At 40.0% G+C, this 23,955-nt stretch overlaps 1 protein-coding gene across 2 annotated transcripts in view; it reads right to left on the reverse strand.

Moving 5' to 3' along the window:
- Window positions 1–23,955, reverse strand: part of zbtb16a (zinc finger and BTB domain containing 16a) — a 136,623-nt gene that overhangs the window by 65,007 nt on the left and 47,661 nt on the right. For both annotated transcript variants that reach the window (XM_026182526.2, XM_080307300.1), the window contains exon 3: window positions 15,066–15,163. In XM_026182526.2, coding sequence (XP_026038311.2) covers window positions 15,066–15,163 — 98 coding nt within the window. The remainder of the gene's footprint in view (window positions 1–15,065; window positions 15,164–23,955) is intronic.

Here is a 23,955-nt window from a genome sequence, read left to right on the forward strand (position 1 = left end):
TTAGTAGCGCTTTTCCATTAGGTCATCTGTTTTTCCCTGAATGGGGTGTCAGAATGAGGATATTATTTGTTGAGTGAACTCAAGAAATGATTAAGAAAATCCCCATGCTAAGATCCTGTCCAGACGAACACCACAGATGACACCGATTTCCAATTAGTTATCATTTACGCAAGCCTGAGATTACTTTTCTCACTGCCTTCCTCAGCTGCTTTCATTTTGTGAGACAATAAAGTTAAAAGACAAGCAAGTTTAATTACGTATATGTTTTTTCATAGATTAAAAAAAAGAAGGAGAAACGTTCCGTTAATTGTAGTTTCTGACTGAAAGCAATTCTAGTTTTACTCTACATTTAATATAGTCCAAGGTAATCTACCTCGGATCTTGCACTCATTACATAAAGTGCGAGAAGGCACTATGGTATGATTGAATGCTATATAAATAAATGCATGGATAAATTTGAAAATGAGCTCTTGTGGAAAAAAAAAAAAAAAGTAGTTAATCATTTTCCACTTTTTACTAAAGTTTTGAAGTTTTCAAGTGAGGAGTTGCCAGCGCTTCTCCGTCTGCAGACCCACCACATTGTGCACGGGCAACCGCACAGCTCTGGATATAGATACAGCAGAACTGATACTGTAGAGGCAATGACAGCTCTTGGCAGGCAGCCAAAAGTAGGGAAGTGTGTGTATATATGTGTGGGTGGAGGTGGCGGTGGCGGTGGTGGGGGGATACAATCAGCTGAGGCAGAAATAGGCCAAATGGTGACTGTATGGTTCAAAAGGTTCATCTGTCCTCTCTAGCTGCTCTCTGAGTAGGGCTTTTCCCCTCTTTTCCTGCTATTACTTAAAGCGCTATGAAATAAATTCTTTTCTGGGCAAGCATTCAATTTTATTTTATTTATTTATAACATGCAACGAATTTGTGCACTGGGATGTGCCGTCCGAATCTCTTTAGACTTGCTAAACCACCCGAATAATGCTAAATGCAAAGGGCAATCACATATCTGATCTAATGACTAAAAACCTGATTTAGTTATTTTTTTTTAAATCAACACATTTTGACATTTTTTTCTGCAACCATGCAAAGTCAGTAAGGTTGTGACATTTCCATTAGTTGTAAAGTTTTTGAACAATAAAACGAAAGCTTTCTGCATCATTTAACAACCGGTTAAGATTTTGTCACCTTCTAGAGCGTGTAACATTAAAAAGATGAAACTTTAATGGCCTGTGTTTAACTGTGCCGCAAAAGTGACAGAATATAGAAGGTTTTCTTTGTGCTTTTTGATCTTTCAGGAGCCGATTTCCTCACTTCAACCAAACGGATGGAAACATCCTCAGTTTACATACAGTAGAGTTTTTCTTTTTTTAAAGGTTTGGTTTAAGTCTGAAAGTAGGTGACAGTTTGACAGAAACATCTGTGTTGGTGATGATGTGCTGCTCTCATGCTGGGTGCGCTCATTATGTCTTTGTACTCTTTTGTCTTTCAGTTTAACCCACAGATATTTCTTTATTTATTTAACGCGCATTTGTAGTAAAGTTTCTGAGGAATTAGCGCTGTGGTCTCATTTCCAGCTCGGCACATGCTGAGGCTCGTGCGGAATCTCAGCACATTTTAGTCAATGGGTACTCATTTAAGGTAATTTTTCAATTTGGAGGGTAGCCCTGTAGACGAGTAGTCTACAGTAGAGAGCATGAGAGGTGCTGGGACTGTTGCGGGAGCTCACATGAATAAATTGTTATGTAATACTAACCAAGTAGTTTTGTCTCTTCCCCTAATATTGCCTGAAGTGAACTTTCGAGTGTGGCTCCCTTGTTCATCATTGTTTCTGAGTACAACGACTGTAAAACAGGTTGCTGGTGATAATGTCATGGCTGGGAACATTTCCACGCAATGCCTTTTTAAAACCATCGAGTAAGCCAAAGATGTTTTGGGCCAATGGATGCAGACATTACAAGGTAATCAGAAGCAGCAGCGCAATGTCATATCACACAGACTGCCACAGGCATAACTGGACAAACAGTGCTGTCAGGATAACGTTGTTTCTGTTGTGTTGTATTTATTTTGTTGTCTGTGGCATGCTCGCACAGATCATAGCAGCCTTTAGTTCTCCAAGAGTTTATTATTCTAAAGGTTCCAGTCCTGCCTGCTTTGGCGTCAGGCAGTTCAGGCAGCAGACACTTCACTATTCTGTTTGAGCTAAGAAGAGAAAGATAACGGACAATAATGTTGTGACCTCTGGATCGACTGGCATCTTTGTCTATTTGATATGTTGAAAACCTGAGGAGTTATATATTTAAATCAGAATTTAAAGCACAACTTGTATAAGACAGACATATAATATACGCTGTTATAGATATGGCGGTGCCTAAAAGTCTGTGAAAATTGTTTCCGAATCGGTCTATAAGACACTGGACTGATAGTTCCAAATCAATATACTCTGTACCACCTAAGCCCCCCTGAAATCCTCGGGGGCATGGTGGTGGGGGGCATCCAACCAAAAGCCTGTTTACTCCCGGATTGAACTGCTTTTCCTTCTGACCAGTCGTATTAGTATTCCGTGACCACTCGCTTGTTTTCAACAGTTATAACACAATATCCATGCTTTGCTTTTATGTCGCACCTCCCAGTGGAATTAGTAGCATAAAAGCAATCCTTGTGTGTCCTGGCTACTTCCAGATGGCTTTGGGAGTGCTTTTATCTTTTCCCTCTGCCTCGCTCGCTCCGTCTCCTTTCACTTTCTCTTGCTTTCTTTCTTCCCCCCACATGAAAGTGCCGTCGGCAGATCTTTGCTTAGCCGGGTTCATTCTCTCTTCATCCGAAAATATAAAAGTTTCAAAGAGCATTTCATGAGGGAGCTCTTCCATAAATGGGATTCATAGCTTTCTAATCTGTGCTGCGAAATTGATCTAAAAAGTTTCCCAGAGCTATTGGCCAACTTACATAATGCAATAAAAGGTCGCGCCTGAGAGAATATTTACTTTTATTACCATTTGTGTCACAAACAAACCCCTCACTCAGCTTTCTCAGTTGGGGCTGTAACAGAATTTTGATGCTTTGCAAAAGAAAAAAGTCTTTAAAACATCTCATACAAACTTACAAACTCTTTTCCTTTTTTCTTTTTTGGGAATATAAAGCAAATTTGGAGCCAGCTGTCAAAAACTAAAACAGCACTGATGGATTTGATTTAATAATATAAAAGCGGGCAAAATTAAACAGCAAAATTTAAACGGTGCGCAGCCTGGATGCTGTGTGAAGTGGGCAAAGACAATGACACTTGCATAATTCATGAGACTGTCACATGGCGAGGTCAAGACACACGCACGCACACAGACACACACACACAAAAAGCATTTGTCTGGCCCCAGAAATGCCAATCCCTTAAAAACCGCCTCGATATGAGGCACGGGCGTGATGATAATCTAAGAGAAGAACAACTGGGCAGGCCATGCGAACAGAGAGTGTGACTGTCTACGCTGACGTGAAACCTGCCTAATTACACACACTGTCATGACACAATGAAGGAGCTGTCAAATTTGATTGGCTAACTTCCATTTCTGCCGATGTCAGTGCATACCAGGGGCTCATTAGAGAAAGTGCGACAAGTGCTAGTGAAAATCTAATAGCCAGCGTGAATGTATGACACACTGTTATATCATTACAGGAACAATGTTTTACTGTTGGACATAATGCTGAAGCAATCTGAGGCATTTTTGAAATGAGAACAACGATTTTACCCCCGTCCCCGGCAGGAATTGGTCACACGCCGTCTATCTCATGGATAACTCTCACTTCACTTCCAGGTGTGACTCCCTATCCGGCGTGTGAGAAGATGATGGTAACAATACACAGAGAGGGTTGTCAGAGCAAGCTCTGATTTGATACGACAGCAAGTGTTCAGCTGGCTGACAGCTACAGAGTCTCAGCAGCACTCACCACAGGCAGTTTACATGACATACCACCCTTAGACATAAAGCACATTTCATGCTTGGATATTAGCACACATGACTAAAAGACTGTGGTCATACAATAGACTATTAAAGTATAGGCCTGTTTTAACTACACACAACCCTTTGGTTTTAAATGAGTCCTACAGCAACTATAACATAGAAACTTTTTTGCATAGAAAAGTTACTACATATTATATAAATATATTTAAATTGATGGGCTCATGTTCTTCCTTTGAGCTTGTGTTTTCTGCTGAAAAAGGCATTTTTTCTTCTCTTCTGCAGATTGTTTCCATCCTCACACTCAACACAATTTGACTATTAGGTGGAGAGAATTAGTTGGAACCGTAGAGTTAGTATGTGGCAAACAACGTCATGGCCACCACATTACAAATGCATCGATCGTGTCGTTACAGTCTATCGACAGACAAACAAACACCGCGTGAAAACGAGCTTGGCGCTGTCCTGTGAGCTGTCCTGTGTAAATGTCGCGCCGGTTACTTTCTGCACTGGGATGTGTACATACGTGTGTGTCTCTGTGTCTGTGTGCACAAGCGTGTGTACGTGCATGTTTGTAGGTTTTACAGTCGAGCTCAATACACCCATGCCTGCGCACACACTCGCACAAAGCAACACAAATCCATACTAGCCACAGGCTCCTCTCCAATCTATTTTCTGCTCAGCTGGTTTTAAATGAAGTTATTATGACTCATTAAAATGCCCACAAGCTTGTGGAAGTCGGCCAATTACGATTTAAATTTAGCCTCCTGCTCTCACAACCTTATCTCCCCCCCACCCCTCGTACAACCAACCTCTCATCACTGCCTCTGATTTTTTTCCCCCCTCTTTTCTTGTGGGAGTAGGGTGTTTGTAATGCATTTGGGAATCCTTTAAGAGTCCCTTCACTTTCACTCACACACACACACACACATCTAAAAATGACCATTACATACATACAGGCCTACCACGAACGTGCAAGAAGTCAGGAACTTAACGATCCTTGTGAATAATTTGGCCAAGAATAATTACATATCAAAGACAAAGATAAAAACGAAAATAAAAATGTAACTGGGTTTATATCAACATGTGCAGGCCAGACACACATAGCAGAACCTCGTCCAAATGTGGCAAATACCACTAATTGCTATTCAGAAGTGCACAACTGCACCTTGCCAGTCCCACATATACACACTCTCAAAAACACACTTTTAAGTTTTTACATAACTGAAAGCTTTTCTTGGTCAATTTTGGTTTCACTTGGTCATCCTTTTGTTTTGATTCTACCCGACAGGAAGCTATTGCCACTGCATTTCTCGTTATGCACTGTTCGTAGTGTGGTATGTAGCGTTTGTAGGACCAAATTCAAATCACAGAGGAAAAGAATCTGGTTTTTCAAAGAGGAGTTTTACTACTTCTCTACACATTTTATTCTTTTTTTTAATCCCAGTGGACTACATTTTGCAATACTGGGGATTTTAAGAGTGTATGTATATATATATATATATATATATATATAACTGCATTTTTTATGATGATGACGATGATGATAATATTAGGCAAGAAGCTTAAAGTGAAGACTTATTGTGTCCAGACAAGTACCACTGAGGATTCAATCAGCTCCGCCACTCTGTCATCCAAATGCCCCAAGACAGTCTGAAGGACCCTTTGCCTAAAAAAAGACACTCTCAGAATACCTGGAAACTAGACTGAGAAATTCCACCTGATCCTGCTTTAGCCCCCTTGAGCAATGCTCACTATTCAGCCAGTAAGAGCTCACCAAACACACATACACACACACACACACACACACACACAGACGACCTAATTTAACATCACACTCTGGAGCAAACAAATGTCTGCAGCCTCTGTATCTTCTCCCTCCTTTTGACTTAATGGTGAGCACTGTGCGTGTGTGTGTGCACACATGCATGTATGTGTCGCTCACCACATGTTTGTGTGCATGTGAGTGTGCGCGCGTGCTTGATTTGCATGTGTGTTTATGTGCATTCTACAGTATCATTTGAATTTCCAGGAGAGCAAATTAATTGGCAGCCTTTTGCAATAATTGACTTTTACCACACACACACACACACACACACACACACACACACACACACACACACACACACACACACACACACACACACACACACAGACAGAGCGCTCACATCTCTCTCTTAGACACATACACACATGCTGCTCGCTGACAACAAAGCTGCTGGGAGGAGGGAGGGATGATGAAGCGAATCCAAAATTCAATCGACTGTGTTCTTGTTTTGAGCAGAAGGCACACAGTGTACTGTACTGTGAGAGGCCATAAAACTCTCACTCTCAACCAAAAAAAAGAAAAGAAGAAAAAAACAGCCTTTGGTAGACACAGACATTTCAGCAATCACTTACCATCAAAACACTTTGTCTCGCATACAAAAATAAGACTTGGCATCAGAGCGGAATACCAAATCAGGCCCATTAAGGGAGCACAGGGGCACTCGCTACTTAGCAACCAAAAGGATTTAAAGCTGCAATATCCCTGTAATAAAAGGAATAAGATCAAGTCCTCATGTTTTTTCTTCCTGTCTGAAAATAGAGAGGGCTGAAAAGTCAACTTTTAACTTTTTGTCCAACTTTTTTGAATGACGGTCTTTAGGAGTAACCTATACCAGAGCTCTCTGAAGTAACATAATCATTATATTATGGGCTAATATGCTGCAACTGCTTCTTCACTGGTGGTTATTTGTGAGGACACATGAAAACAAATCTGCACAGTACCACTTTACCTTAAGCAAGTATTGTAATTTCAACAACTGCGCGTAATTGACTCAAAACCATCTTCTTGCTTTACTTACAGTTATGAGTTTTTCAAACATTTGCATCACTGTATATAACTGTAAAATGATAGGCAGTTTGAAAAGATATTCATATTTAACTTGTTAGACAAATTACTATTGAGACTTCTTTGGCAGAAAAAACAGCTGTCAAAAGAAGACTGGCAGCCTTTTCCAGTTGCAAATCTGTTTTTACAGTTCTGCTATACAGTTCTGCCAGAATGACAAAATTGGAAGAGAGCTATTTTTTCTGTGGGAAGTTTTTTTTTTTTTTTTGAATGAGTGAAGAGTAAAATAGAAAAACTGAAAAAAATATTTTGCAAGTCTAAATATCTAACAACACAAGTTATTCTATGCAAAAAAACTAACTAGAGGATTAACATGAGGACAGAATTTCATATCATCAAGTCTGATGCAAAAATGCTCCACATGCCTACATACCACCTATGTTTATACCAGAGCATTAATTATATTGCTTTGCAATATAATTTCCAGCTCTGTTGGAAAACATATCATAATACAAAACATATTATTAGACAGTGAGACACTCATGGAAGTAAGCGATACGGGTAATACCCTGTCAATTGCTTCCAGGAAGACAGCTACAGGTGTCAGGTAAAGCCACGCTGACTAAAATGACATTTAAGGCACTGGCTATTGACTTTAAGGGAGGTTCCAGACACAGAGCTGCCAACCGGCCATATTGTCAGAAAAGATCATCTCTTACTCTGTTCAGCCAGGCTATTTTTATGATTTATTTCTTTAAACCACTGCCTTTCCAAGAAGCCCAGAGCACAGGTACACCGAGTTCTCACTAAGGATCGCAGCTGCACAGACCAACACGTTTTTAATGAAGCCACATTTGCTCGTGACAGTGGTCTAACAAGTTCTCCTTTCACATACTCCCCTCCCCTGCCCCTGGAAGGGAAATAAAAATACTGACAGCAGCGCCTGATGCTATAGTATTCCAAGTAGACCCCTGTGCTGTGTCACCTTCTGCCTGTCCCCCATGTGCCCTCTCATGTAATATAACCCAGCTGAGATTTCTCCAGCTGCATAATCCCAGTCGTGCTCGGAACAGTAAATCAACAGGTTGGGGGAAGTATTGCAAGAATTGCAGGGGAAGTTTTAAGTTGCACAGGAGTAATGTTATGGCACTACAAAATAAGCTACTGCTGTTTGCTTTGTCTGTCATATTGTGTTAACCCACCCGAGAAAACAATGTGTGTGTGCATGCATTTGTGTGTGTGCATGCAGGACAGAACATCAGCTGTGGTAAAAGAAAAATGTACATGCAAAAAGCTCGACACTTTGGGTCATACTTTTGTTTTTTTCCTGAACTACTTCTTTTCCTGCTACTTGCTTTTAATAGCACTTCCCCCCCTGCCACCCCTCCCTCCCTTGTGTCTCCTGTCTCTCTTCTCACTCATGCATACACACACAGTCAGACACATACACATTTAGGAATTTTTGGCCTGGAAGGCAGTCAAGTTTCATTAATTTCTGGGTTTGGGTACAGTACAGTGTGTTCCTGGACTCACATCTGCGAGCGATCATAAATGCTGGAATGCTGGCAGAACATCCAGACCTGCCGGCACAAATATGTCGTCATCACTCTGAGGGAAGAACCGGCACAAAGCCAAAACAGCCGACCAGTTGACTGCCAAACAACCAAACGCCACGGAGATAGAAACACAGACAAAGAGCAATGGGAAAGCAGCCCTCCCGCCTCGCCACATTCATATCCAAATTCTTTGCATTTTTCCTCACCTAAATGTTCTAGACATTTACGTGGGCATCTTACTCCCACACTCAGATTGGGATCGGCTTGGAACAAAGCTTTCAATTTAAGGGAGGCAACTTAAACAGCTGGTCAAGCACAACAGGAAAACTAGTGTTTTGAATAACTCTGCCAGATTTTTCTGCAATGTTAATGCGTACTGTCCTAATCCAATGAGTTGCAGAGCAAGGTATTTAAAACAGACATTTACATCGTTATTCTTTCATCGATTACTTCTGTTTAAAAAAAAAAAAAAAGAAGTAGTCAAGCATCTGAATAATGCGGTAAATATATACTTTTTCCAGTTTCATGCAACATCATTCCATTACCACTTGGGCAGCTTCATCATGTGATATCGTCAATTTCTCCACACATTGGCTTTATGTGATAAACACAACACACTGGTTTTGTTTTTCTGCACGCAACCCTAAAAGATCAACCAACAAAAGATAAATTCCCTTCAGGCTGGTTAGAAACACATCTCTAAACAGTAAACCTCACACGGGAAATAACACTGTACTGGCTGTACAGGCTGACTAATGCACAAGCCAAACACAAGCATACCAAACTGATGAGGCCAGTGTGAAACACCACACAATGAGAACACATGACCCCAAAATGCCAAGAGATTATCATGTAAAGTTATGTTTCCATCAATAATGTGATGCTCTGAGATAATATGTGTTTGTGGGTAAACTGTAATTAAGCTCGAGAGCATGATGGGTAAACACCAGCTGTATCAGAACTAGTTTGCTCCATATAAAAAGTTCATTATTTCGTGCTCGTTATTTTGTAGTACTGCAAGAACTCTTACAATCTTGCACAAAGGGCAAACACCAAATACTGTGCTGGTTCATCTCCACAAAGTTTTTGACAGCATGTCAGAAACTAAGTGCATATTGAGATATTGAATTCACACTAAAACAAAATACTGTCAAGTGTTTTTAATATCATCATTTTGTGCTTAGGTTTCAAAAGTTTCCACTGTTTAAGTAATAAACATCTGTTCCAGTTATAAGAACTAAAACAATATTTATTTTAGTAAGATTATTTGTTGAATGTTCTAATGATTTTTATAAAAATAAATTAAATCACCAAACTTCTCAGCATATCACTTTTGAAGAAGATAGAAGAGTTTCCTGAATTTGTGCCACTCTCAGTTATGTTAAAAAAGTTATTTCCCCCGTCTTTATAATTAGTGAATGGAGACATTTAAGTGGTTGCTCAAACTGGATTCACCACAGCAACTGGTAAACAACTAAAATAACTGACTCAACTAAACTCCACTGGGAAATCGAGTTCTGCCTGTTCATCTAATGAGCTAACATGAAGAAACACTAGAAATGTTAGCCATGACTCAAACTCTATAGTTCCATTACACTTGCTATTTTCAGTAAATAAATTCTGTGTCCAGATGGTGTACTCATAACAGTCATAACTCATAACAGTCAAAAACAACTGAGTGGTGTCAAAAACAAGACTCAGTTGTTTTTATTTTGGCTACATAAGGGAAGATACTAATTCCAGATAGCTAGCTAACAGTGATACATGTTTTTTCAGGCATTGTGTGGCGCTACTGTTTGATGTTGGTTAGTATTAAATTGTCATCTTTAACACAGAAGCCTTTAAAATGTGTAGTCGGAGGCTGGACAAGTTGTAAATATTTATATAAAGCAGCAGCTGGCGTGTCAATCACAGCCAAATGCAATTATCCCATTTCCAATAAGTGCACAACATACTGTGTTTGATTGGAGACACTGCTCTGTTGGAAGATAACTAGTAAATACATAGTGTACGCTATGTAGTTCTCTTCTATGAAGTACCATAATAGATTCAAGTTGAGAAATGGCGAAAACAAATTTAACCTGAAAGACCTCCATTTTCTGTTAACAAAAAGACTACATACTGTATCGTAATCATGGATAAACATTGATTTAAAGGAAACAGACAGAGGTAACAGGCACTTACAAGAAGTAAACATGCAGCGTGGTTTTCCTGATTCTCTTACTAGCAAGAAACATATTACTGATACCATCTCTCCATTCATACATCTTCACATTGTGCCCTTTAGCAAAACACTTTACAGTACGATGTGCATCAAGTCTTTCTTCCCCTCTCTCTCTCATACACATACTCGGCCGGCTAATCCAGGAGCTCTCTACTATGTACACATAACATAAAGTGAAGATTAAGTCTCTTAAGCTATAAAGGCAGTGAGATGAAAAGTTGGTGGTAACAGAGATGGCAATATGGGTGCTCAGGAAGAGTCTTTTTGGTAATCTTATTATACTGCAATCTCACTTGGAAAACAAACTGTGAATCATATCAGTCTGGTCTGGTCTTGGTTGGTGTGTGACAATACTCACACATGCACATGCGCACACAACTGGGTGCTGTCTGAAAGCCAGACTATTTTTGACATGGTTGAAACAATGCAATGCATTTTCACTGTCTTGTTTTTTTGTTTTTTTGAGGGGTAATTAGTAGAAACGATACCATTTTTAAATGGGCTTACCTGTTTAAAGAAACTGCTGTGCATCACTGTATTGCATTTTCTCCACTACTACTGATGCTGATACTTTTTTTTAATGTAACATAATTTACAAGAAATACATAAATCAAATGTAAAAGCTAATTACTTTAACTGTGTAGTAAAATCAACCAGTTATCAATGAAAAAAAAGTAAACTGAATGTATTAAAAATAAAGAAAAATAATTTTAATCTTAAAAGTGGAACAATCACTGAAACCAGAAATGGGCAGCTGATGAATGAAATGCTGAATCTGCTTTTGACTAATTGCACATTTTCGTTAATGGGACACAGTAGATTTGGATATATGTGAGTAAATGTAGGTTAAATAAGTAAACCTTTGTTCGGTATTTGGTTTTTTAAGAGACCACTGAGACTGAGTCCAAGAATCTCAGGCTCAATGGGGGGGGACTGGGGGCAGCATATGAGATGACAGATTTAATACATTGATGGTCTATTGATGAACTAATTTACTGCAAAAGTTCAGCAGTACTTTTAAGTTGAGGCATTGATACTATAAAAGGTGCTGCTACAATTTCATGAACAATAACATTATGGTCCTTTAAATGCGCCCAAAAGTGGCTGAGTCAGAGTTCCCCACCCTGTTCAAGCCTCCATCTGCAGGCCTTGGCTCAGCAAAGGCTGTCAAACAGTAAACGTCAGGCCGAGATTAGAAAAAAGGAAAAAAAAGAAAAGAAAACAACAACGTGGAACGGACTGAGACAGAACAAGACGAGAAGAAAAAAATAAATAGCTGGCACAAGGTAGACTGTACATACTGTACCCTCAGTGGTGGCAGGCAGCCCAGACTGGCGAGCTGCCAAGTCCTCCGTACAACAAGCACAGAGAGACAGACAGACGGGCAGATAGACAGGCAGAGAGTGAGAGACAGAGTGGAAAGCAGAGGGGAGGGAGGAGGCGGCAGCAGCAATGTCTGAAATGCTCCACATCCACGACACGCTGTGCATCCCAAAAAGCCTCTCCACTCTCTTGCTTCATCTCCCTGATATTCTGCCTTTTATGAAGCGAGCTGAAGGATGATGGCGGCAGCGGTGGAGGAGGAAGGGTGGAGGGGCTGAGGTTAAGGGTTTTGGGACTTTGTAAAGTGTCATCATTACAGAGAAACACGACCAAAAAAAAAAGAATCCAGACGTGGTGTCAGACCGAGAAAAAGCCTTGAAAGTCAAACGGTGGAGGCGGAGGTGTAGGAGAAAAAAAAGAAACTGAAAAAGTGCAAAAAATAAAAAAAGACAACAAAAACTATCAAAGAAGCTTTGCCTCAGCGCTGTCTCTTCCCTAACCGTCGCCCGTCTCGACAGAAGCGCTCGTCTTGCCTTTTACGCCAGACCAAAGCGGCTATGAATCAACACTGATGTGTGTAACAGTACAGGTTGATGTCGTGCGTCAAGGCTGCCTCGCATGGAAAGAGGAAAAAAGAGAAAGAAAGAAGAAGAAAAAAAGTTTGTGCACTTGCTGCCACAGTTGCTAAAAATACACTGCCCATATCTTCCGCTCAGTTGCCATTTTCAAGGTGGAGTGTGTGGTTCTTCCTAGAGTTTTCAGTCATCTCTCTCGCTCTTTTTTTCCATTTGATCTCCTATCAGCAGAGTTTTCACCTCATGATAATGGGTACAAATTGTGAGTTTTTATTAACCTGTTGATAAAACCGCTTTCTGTTGGAAATCTATTCAAATATTACTTCAGCGTCTACAAAACAACCCGTTAGAAGACTTTATTTATACTCTGCTACTTTCTTCTAATTAAGAAAAAGATTCCTTTTTAAACAAGAGGCCCTGCTTTATTCAGGAAGTAATTATGATCATAAAATCTCAAACACACATCTATCTCTCACTCTTTTTCTCCGTTTCTGTCAGCGTGGTTGTTAGTGATAAAGGTGGCGCTAAGTAGAAAATTCAGCGTGTCCCATTATAAACAGAGTTCTGGACAAATGGCTCCATCCTTGGGCCAACATTAACACAAATTTGGGGTTTTGTGTATGTGTGCAGGAGGTGTTGCCTCATGAGGTTCCATGGCTTTTACGGTGTCTCAATAAACCATCTGCACTTAGGGCCTTAGCAGTGGGGAACTCTTTGCCGCCTATAAAAGACGGTTCATTCCATTAAAGCAGTAGGCTCAGAGCACCCAGACTGCTAGGGTGTGGGTGTGTGTGTGTATGTGTGCAAGTGGGTGGGTGTAATAGTGTCAGACTCCACCAATCAATGTGTCCACTGTTCTGACTTGTACTACCTTTCAGACCTCTAATGTCACAGAGGTGTAGGATGACAGGATGATGATGTGCAGGCACCTCTTGGGTTAAGTTTCCCAGAGCTGCTCAGCTTGAAGAGTCATTTAATCCACAAATCACTGCAACTAGGTTATGCTCCACATTCACATGTTCAATATAGAATATTTATAGTAGGACAAAGCAAATGTAAGTCAACTTTTCCCTCTATTCCAATTTCAGGCAGCAGCAACTTCAGTACTGGAGTCTATTGTAAATGCTTAAATGTAAAAATCAGCTTGCAACAAATATATTCTGCACAGTGCATTTATGGTCTATAGTGACAAATCAGTCTTTGTATCTGTTAACAGATGCTAGCATGATTATGACAACTTAAGAGTATGAAGTTTAAAGCTAAAATGCATGTTTAGCCCATTAGGTCATATGTATTTTTGTATCACTGATCATACTGAAAGCCTGTTACAGTGTATTTGGATTCTATTAGTCCTAATTAACTATCACTAACTATAATAACTACAACACCACCTACTTTCAGGAACATAAAACAGTTTTATGAGTTAACTCCAAGGCTCTAACTACTATGTATGACAGTGAGGTGGTGTCACTGGGAGAAATACATAATAAAGGAAGTAAATGCAGAGGGGGGGGGGGGGGGGGGGGAGCCAAACTAACTAACTACGTTTAGTCACATGTCAAGCTTGTGGTTCCTAAATATTTGTCCTCTAACCTTTCTTACAGTATTGTTCTGGTATTTTTTACTACTGATTTGGTGACGTCTGTAGCGGATGAAAGTACCTCAGGTCAAAAAATTATGGAGCAGCAAAACAAACTACTGTCATTTTATTAAAGAAGTCAGACACTAATTGGCCTTTTTCTATCACCCTGTGAGCAACTGCGATCTGATTTAATGCTGCACATGGCACGAGTCTGCAAACAGCAGGGCACAGTCAGAGGAGTTGGTTACCTCGTTGAGAAGTTGGTGGAGTACAGCCTGTCGCCTGCAGCTCCTTATCTAACGGCTCGCTGTGGCTGCTCATTCTTGTTCTATTACTTAGCAGCTTTTGATGCACCGAAAATGGTGAAAATGATCATTGTCTCGTTTTGTTTGTAGCGGTAAGTGCCAAGGTGACTGACAAGTTGCACTTTCTGTGCGTACTTAAAAACCCCAACTCATTTCAGAGCTTTTAACCTGGAAATACTTCACATGAATTAACATGGCATGCTTCATCAGCAGGTGATACACTTTACCAACATTTTGCTACCTTACTCAGTCACAATGACTAAATAATTTTCCCTTTTGAGCAGCTTATCCAAAATTTATTTGACAGAGATTTTGACTCCTCATCTTAACACCATTGTATTGCCAAGTCAACTACTTTTTTTACACACATATTACATAATTACATTCATTATGCAAAATATATTTCAATGAATTAAAGAATACTCTGGTTTCTATGAAAGGCATCACCAGATATATTAAAAATGTATAATTTTCAATGCATGGATCCAAACATATGAGACATTTCAGGCCCAGGCTCCGTGGGTTATCAGTGGGGTTCCAAATGACTACTTTTCACTTAATTTGGAGTCATAGTTTGAATTTTTGGACAGCAGTAAAATCTGCCAGTAGCGCTTTTCTGTACAAAGTGGCAGCAATGAATGCTCTTTTCTTTAAAGACTGTTACTGCTAGCTCAACAGTGATCACAGCGAGGGGTTGTGGTTTTGGGGTTAGTTTGATTTCCTTACCTGAATGAGACAGCAAATGCATTCGTAGACGGAGGCTGTCCAGGAAGCTCTTCCCACACAGCTCACAGCTGTAGGTCTTCATTCCACTGTGCATCTTTCTGTTGACAAAGAGCAAAAAGAAATATTTTACCATCTTTCAGTGAGACCAGCCAGCGCTTAATGTACCACCGATAGACGTTTGTGTCTCTAACAAAGCGGCTTTTTACAGCTCATAACTAAAAACTTCCAGAACAGAGAAAGTTTGGCCTTGTGCATTTTGAGAGAATATGTCACACTCCATCAGTCTTAACATCAGCACAAAACAGTAACCATGAGTGTAACAAGTCATCCATCTACCACACATATTATCTGCAGGGACCAGTAGACCATGACTTGCCGCTGTAAATCACAAGGTGCTATTCAAGCAGAGGCGGCATTATCAGCTACCTACATCTAGAGCGCTGCAGAGGGATACGATGCTGTAAAGTGAAATAGACTAAAATAAATAGTGAAACAGAAACATGCAAAACCTCTACTTACTGTTACGAACCATTTATGGAACAGTTTTTGATGACTGCTCTCAGAGCTATGAGCTGTTGCGTAGCTTGAAGCCAAATCAGATTTGCAATAAATTGTCTATTTCCAAATGGACAGTCATTAAGCTGTAACGTAGTTTAAGCACACAAGGTCAGACAAGACTAAGGGTCAATATTTGATTATGAAGTAAAGGCCTTGAAGGTTAGCTAAGTAAATAACATCTGACAACAGAAAAGTCTAGTCTTACGGCTCTCTCTGTTCCTCAAATCCTCAAAGACCCCACGGCTCAGTACAAAGCATATTATTCTTGAGAGATATCTGAAAGTGCTCTAAAGCAATTAAAGTGACACGAATTGCCAAACAACTGCCACAGTGCCTTAAGCATCTTGAGAACTTCAAATACCTCGCCTTGAGAGAGGTACACAAAGCCACAGACACACCCATGATTGTAATCATCGTCAAGTTTGTGCTGTTTCTGATTTGGCACGTTTAGTCTTCTACAACTGTTGCTCTTTCATACAACACAGCTCCAAAAATGAAGCATTACTTTTTTGATGGTAATACTAGATTGTGGGGGAGAAAAAAGAAGTGACAGGTTGTGAAAAAGCCTTTAGCTGAAAAAAAAAAATCATACCAAAAAAAAGTGCACAGGAAAAAGACATGATTCTATACTCAGGTGAGTGTATGCTTCAAGCAGGCAAAAAAAGACAACATCAAATACAGCTCACGCTCTCCACTGACTAGTCAGGTGGCAAAAAGTGATCAGCCAAGTGCATTCTTGGGGAAACAATGCCCTTGATGAGAGTTCTGCTCAACTTGGGTGAGATGACAGCCATCCATCTTAGCGGCTCAACAAAGCTACAGAGGAGGAGGTGGTGCCACTTTCCCAAAACATGACTGATTGATGTCAGATGTCGAATGCAAATTGATTTACAGCTCTCTTTTGTGCCTCGAGAGGGAAAGGAAGAGACAAAGCGAGGATTGAGACCAGGACAGACAGAAAGAGATTATAGCGTATGCTATGGCAATGGCTTTGGGAGTTATTAAGCTATCAAGTCTAGTATGACTTCACTTACAATTAATTGCTGCAAAATATCCCCCAAACCTGACACGAGCAGGGTAAAAACCAGAGAAGTATGAAATTAAAGAGAGGTTAGAAGTTGTGAAGAGACCCTGGAAATCAAGGGCAGAATGACAGCCCTTTGGCATGCAGTCAGCAATTAAAAGGTCCTCTAAATGCTAACTGCCCCCAAAAGGGAAGAGGACACTTAAAAACAACAAAATAGGAGAAACAAAGTGTCATAGAGTGTTACATATCGTTAAAGGGCAATAACGCTCCAGATACCGATGTTATATTTAGCAGCTGCACATCATAAGAGTAGCATAAAACAAACATCTTAATCTAATTTGACAAACTTGGCAAACAGTCATGACAACATGGCATCAAAATGACATCAGGATGTTGTTTTGTTGCACAAATATTTGAAAAACTCTAAAGCAATTGCTCAAACTCCAAATTGCTCAAGTGCAGTAGAGCTGCATTGTATTCAGTTCTATTGAGGCAACTGCCAATGGACAAACTGTCAACTCTTTTTCTCCGCTTCTATAATAGAGTTCCTCTGTGACTGGTTTCAAAACAGTAACCCTTAAAAATGACCTTTTCTTTTACTCGAGGGCATCAAAGACTAGCGTTTATTCCTATTGTTTTAGAAATATTAAAAACAAAATTTACAATTTTAAAAACTGAAAAAATATTTGACAAAAGACCAACTGGAAAAAGCTATGGAAAAGGGTTTTTCTTTCCTGTAAGAGTCATATGCGATGTACTCACACGCTCTCAATGAGATAAGGAGAAAACACACGTACGTGGTAAGCCACAACATACACAGAGGACAAAGCCTTTCAAAGGCCTTTTGTGTCCCTCCTCAATCTGGCCATTGTGCCCCCCAGACAGAGCACTGAAACGGTATGGATGGACTTATTAAGGGCACTCAAAGCGGAACCAATGCCATGTATTTTCACCGTAAATGTAGCATTGATGAGCAAAGGGTGGTGTGCACGTCTGTAGCTGGGGCTGTGTTAACTTTAACTGCAATGGCTAGCACTACCTACTGAAAAAGCACATTACTTGATGTTCAACAGAATGGCAACAGCACCTGTTAAAGTGATTCTGTGTGTTAAAGGGAAGGGTTGGGAATTTTAGAAGACCGCCTTTTTAAAAACGCATTTCTTTTGGCAAAAACTGCAGATTCTCTACAGGCCACTTGAGGCTAACTGAAATGTTTAAAGGCCCAACTAGACAGCAGATAAAAGAATATTTACAGGCTCGAAAAATTATTTTGTCCTATTTCTCTCTTTATTACAGTTTGCATGGTGGATGATTTTTTTAGAACTCCCTTTATTAAGGCTTAAGTGTAGAGACATGAACACTGACAGGTGAATGGCAACACAGGAAGCTGTAGCTGACAGCTGTCTGCTAGCCGTCTGCTTCTTGTTCTCTAAACCGTCTAACGGAACTGGACCTCTCGGCCATGTTTTGGTGTATTAGCAGTTATGTAAGACACAGTGTAGCTTAATCTGGTTGATTGTGCTAGCTGCTCGTCTGAATCTGTGCTCCAGTTTTGGTCAGTGAAATACTCGTATTTCAAGCCGACGGCTAGGTTTTCTTGTGGACATTCCAGGCTACAGTTGCCTAGGTGAAACCTCTAATATGTTTACTCCCAGGTCATATGTCAATAATTGGTATTCTTCACTCTCATTGGTAGGCACTTCAGTTGCTTGCCTGGAAGTTGAGAAAAGTTTACCTGAGGTCCTACCCACTTCCTGTTGCCAGCAGTTAGTGCTCACAGTTACTTGAAGTCACGAAAGGTCATTCACTTTCTATGTTCTCTATTTGCCACGTCACTACAAATTGCTTCCACCGTGGATGTAACTTTATTGTTCTACTCTCTGATCCAAATACGGTCACCTCGGGCTTCGGCAGCGGTAAAAATTCAAACTGCTGATGACTTCCACAAGCTAACCTGATGCAGTATAAGCAGCTTTATCTGTACAGCTGCCATAATTAAGCCAGCACATGACTCATTAATTGGTGTGTTAGTTTAGTTCATCTATGAGTCCACTTGGATGCTAGTGGCAAAAATTCCGTCATCAGTGAGCGCAAGGCTCTCTGCTTTTTCTTGTCACTTGGTGGACTGGTCCATGGGGACACGGGGACTACAACGCACCTCAATGCATGCGCCCTTTGGGAGGATTTCAAAGACGTATAACAGGAATGACTACTCATCCATGTCGTCGGCAGATGTCTTTATCTGTATCAGAGTATAATCCATGTGTAACATTGTTTCAGTCAGTCTATCCACCTTGACTGGATACCATGATTATAATAATAATAATAATAATAATAATAATAATGGATGGGATTTATATAGCGCTTTTCAAGGCACCCAAAGCGCTTTACAATGCCACTATTCATTCACTCTCACATTCACACACTGGTGGAGTCAGCTACAGTTGTAGCCACAGCTGCCCTGGGGCAGACTGACAGAAGCGAGGCTGCCATATTGCGCCATCGGCCAATACCAGTAGGCGGTAGGGTAAAGTGTCTTGCCCAAGGACAGAACGACCAGGACAGAGAGCCCGGAGATCGAACCGGCGACCTTCCGGTTACAGATACGCTTCCCAACCCCCTGAGCCATGGTCGCCCGTGATGATGATCATAAAGAAAGGTTTACCCGTTATATACACGAGACAGGGTGAAAAAAATACCTTTATGAAGATGAATGTTGTGATTAGTTTGTCTAATAACAGCAAGTATTTATGAACCCTACTTCTTTGGGGACAGTGCAGTACAGCAGAATAGTATGCATCATTAGAAAACAGTTAGTACTTAAGGCATACTTTATATGCCTTGAAATGCTCCGTGTGCTTAAGTAGAGCTGATAATGGCTATTCAGTAATTCTGTTTCACACACTTCAGTGCTTTAACAAGGTTTAATGGTATGCATAAGGATACTAAAATATTGTCTCAGCTTAGTGATTTACTTGAGATAGACCCCCCTCTGTGCACACCCTTTCTCAAATCCCATCGTAACTGTCTGCTTTCATGTTGTGCTACTGAAATAGATGATGAGGTGTGTGCGTGTCTAAACGAGGGTGTGTGGTGGGTGGCAGTCCAGGGAGGGAGGGTGATTTGAAACAGACTGACTGTACCCATTAAGGAAGTTCACATAAAACTCTCTCAGGCCATTTACTCAGTTAATAATCGACTTTGTCCAACAGTCACTTTTGACAACGACAATAAATTTTAAATTTATGTCAACAAAACATATGCTGATCACCTCGTGCAGAGTGCTTCCTCATAAAAAGCAGCCCAACCAAGGGCTGTTTCACTTCATGTGTGTATGTTTGAAACGTGAGTCGATTACAGGCCTGTGTTATTGAGCCGTAACAGCTTGCCTTATGTAGTTTCTGAGCTCTCCTTTCCTATTTTGCCGCCAGTCTTGGCTCGCCATATATCATAACTTGCGCTGTAAAGACCCAAGCTTTCCACCTGCTATCAACTTGTAACAGATTTTAAAAGTCAAAATAAGGTGACACACTATTAATACACACAAGATACTAATACTATACTCCATGGTTCTTTGATGGCTTTGGGTCATCCAGATTTCATACAATTGAGCTTTGACAGAGGCAGCAGAACTACTGCCAAACCCTGTTAAATCAAATGACTCTGCTTGAAACTCATGCTGATATCCTCTCAAGCTCAGATAACCATTTTATATCACCACATTCAAACTATTCTACAAAAAAAAAAAAAAAAGAAGAAGAGGAGAGAAGCAGAACCATGCTTGATGACTTGCACTTATTTATCATTGCTCGTCTGAAATCTATTTCTCCCTCGGCAGCCTTAAGTGTTGTTCTCGATCCTCGTACATCCTTTCATCTTTTATTTTTCCATTTTTTTCTTCCACCCTCCATTCCTAAAGGGAGCCATAAAACACCCGAAAATGATGTTTGTAAATAAAAGCTTTGCAGGAAAAAAAATGTGGGTGTTAAGATGGAAAGAAGAAAGCACTAAAAGATAAAGGGAGGCAACTGATAGGAGGTGGTAAATTGAGGAAGGGCTGTGCAGTGTGTCTGTGGCTGTTTGTTCATTAGTTCTGAGGGTCAGAAGAAAAAGAACTGATAATTGGGAAAAAGGAAGGCCAATGAATAGAGCTCGGACTTAAATACCAGAGGGATCTCATGTGGGCATCTGAGACATTTGTTGATGATTAAGGGAAAAAAAATAGAGTTGCGAATCCCATTTATCTCATGTGTTAGCTTAAAACACAAACAAAATGGAACCCATTCTTTCTGTAAAGTGTTTTCATTCCTTTCCACCTTCTGTTCTCTTTATTCTCAAAGCAGCACTAATCAATATCATCATAAGTAAGAATGGATCAAAGCAGTGAAAAAGAATCACTCTTAACAATCCTGCAGACAATCATCGTCTGACTTTACAATCCTCTTCGCGTTATGCATGCTTGACGTCACCGTTTTATTATACCAGGTGGTAAACGCCACTTAACCACACCAGGCAGCTGTTTTCAATGGAAATGCTTCAAAATACCAAATGTAAACTGCATGTCTGGCACCAAAATGACAAAGTTTGCCAATATGTGGAGGAAACAATTGTGGTAAACATTGAGCAAGAAAAGTCTTTTTCTCTGGGTTAAGCAGAGACAAAACAGATTAAAACGCAGGTTAGTTTGACGTCATCAGGTATTTATAGTACTTTTTATTTATTGTAAACACAACCTGCTCATTTGCAGAACCTTCAAAGCCTAACAGGAGTCTACAGGTTGTAGTTTGGGAATCAGCGGGTCAGATAAAACTGAATGCTCTCCGCTACAGAAATCGGTTAGCAGATTGGAAGCATTTTTTTCCTACTATACTATTCAAAGTACAGATACATCTGAAAAGCTACCATAACCTTAGCAACATAAAACAGCACTTCTCTTCTTTTCCAAATACATTCTCCAGAAATCTCACCATCATAATTAAAATAGCAACAACATTTCTTAGGTGGCAAATCATAGTCATATTTGACAAAGCAACAAGAATTAGAAAACAAATCCCATCCCCCTGTTTCTGTGGGACGAGCAGAAAAAAAAAGGAAAACTTGGAAAAAAACAAAGCAAAACATCCTCATCACAGGATGTTCTATGATTACTATGAGAGAGACTATTACTCGCAAAAAGTACCAATTATCCTCAACATTCACAACTTCCTTGACATTCCTGAACTTTCAAAATTATCCAAAGCACAGCCTGACATACCAGACCAACCCAAACTTCAGAAGAAATTCCATCTCTTCATTGCCCAACAAGAAATCTCTCGGTTTGATGGCTATCCACTGGAATTCTTTAAACGCTTCTGGCAAGTCATCTCTCCCTTATTCAACATAATGGTCAAAGGAATCAAATTATCAGGACTCACACCCGCGCACATAAACACACGGCTCTTATTACACTATTACCCATGACCGACAAAGACCTCACTTCCAGCTACAGACCATTAAGTCTTACCAACTATGACCTAAAAATAATCAGTAAAACACCAGCCAATAGATTAGAGACAGTTATATCTTCATTAACTCACTCAGACCAAACAGGCTTTATTAAACATAGACAACCAACACGCGCCGCCTGTTAATCTCAGAGACCGCTTCAAAACCATAACGGCACCGAATGCACAAAAAACCTTTTGATAAAGTTAAGACTTTCCTCTTTGCGATCCCAAGGACATTTTGGTTTGGGCGCTGGTTCCTTCATTGGATCAAACCTCTTTACCGCTCACACTCTGCACCAGTTGTAACTAATACCCGGACCTCTCGAAGAAGACGTTAGAGTGAGGTACAAGACAAGGTCGTCCACTTTGCTATTTTAACTGAGCCCCTCACAGCAGGTATTCAACAAAACACGCACAAACAGGGCACTTTCATCATGAAATCAGTTTATATACAGATTATATTTATTTAAATTCTCCACTGGACCTTCCACAAGTTTTTAACCTAGTATCCATAATGATAAAATTAATGAATCAGGCCAAATCTAAATGTCTACCACACTGTGAGGAAGGGATAAACCACGTTTCCTTCTAGCTGTCAGGATGATTACCTCTAAACTATTCATCAGTTCTCAAAATCTTAGAATACGATCTCAATAACTGGAAGAACTCATTATTTGGAAGGAAAACAGCAATAAAATTGTCCATATTCACTAAAATAATTTTAAAAATAATTCTCTTCTACTCATTATAACAAAATTTTACTGTAAACTTAAGAAAGTAAAAAGATTAAGGAATCTACTTTACAGAAACCAAAAGAGTGTGGAGACCTAGCTCTCAGACACAAATACCTAGCAAATGATCTCAAATACATACATGTTTGCAGGAGTCAATTAAACACAACAACTGCTTTAAAAACCATGTAGAACCATGATAGCTTGGTGAAAAACAAACCGCCGGGCTCACAATGTCTTGTAAAAAATAAAAAATAAATAAAATTACGCCATTTTGGCATAACCAAAAATAGACCCCTTATATTCCACTCATGGAAAAAAGCAAGAATCACTCACTTGGAACATTCATTAGGGTATGAAAACACTAAAACAGTCAGTGACATTGGTAATAGCAGGTTTTTTTTCCTATTATAATATTCAAATCTGAAAAAAACAGTTTAAAAGGAAAAATCAAAATTTCAGCCAACCCTTCAACAACCTCCACTGATTACTGAACTCAAACCCATATTCACTTGGAAAAGATAATTCTCAAAATTATATAAACTTCTACTAAAAGCTGAATATATTCCTCCACAAAAGCTTCAAGACTGGGAAAAAGACCTGCCAGTTTCAACAGCAATCAGTGGACACGACACATTCTTTCAAAAGTCATTCAATACAAAACTACACAACGCTCATATGACACTACACAAGCTACATTAAATAGGACTGAGTTTTGGACTCCTGTGCATATTGCACATTAACCACTACAGATGATTCTACCTTCATGCCACCTGGCTCCGCCCACCCATTTTATTATTCTGGCTAAACATCTCACAAACATCTTGATGTATTCTCAACCATCCAGGGAAGTAAATTTCTTCTTCAGTCGTCACTTGGATGAGTGACAAAACGTTTCTCCCACAAAACGCTACGTCCAGATGAACAGAATCAACTTTTTGGAGATCTCACAAACATCATTCTCAGCCTCAGGTTGCAGCATTCCAGCCTCTCCATCCGTTTGTCCGCTTGGAAATCTTACATCATTTTAACCGTTGCAGAAATATGAGCAACCCATATGGGTCACATTGACTCTAAGAAACAGAAAA

Source organism: Astatotilapia calliptera, chromosome 10 (genome assembly GCF_964374335.1).
Source record: "Astatotilapia calliptera chromosome 10, fAstCal68.1, whole genome shotgun sequence".
Taxonomy (NCBI): Eukaryota; Metazoa; Chordata; class Actinopteri; order Cichliformes; family Cichlidae; genus Astatotilapia; species Astatotilapia calliptera.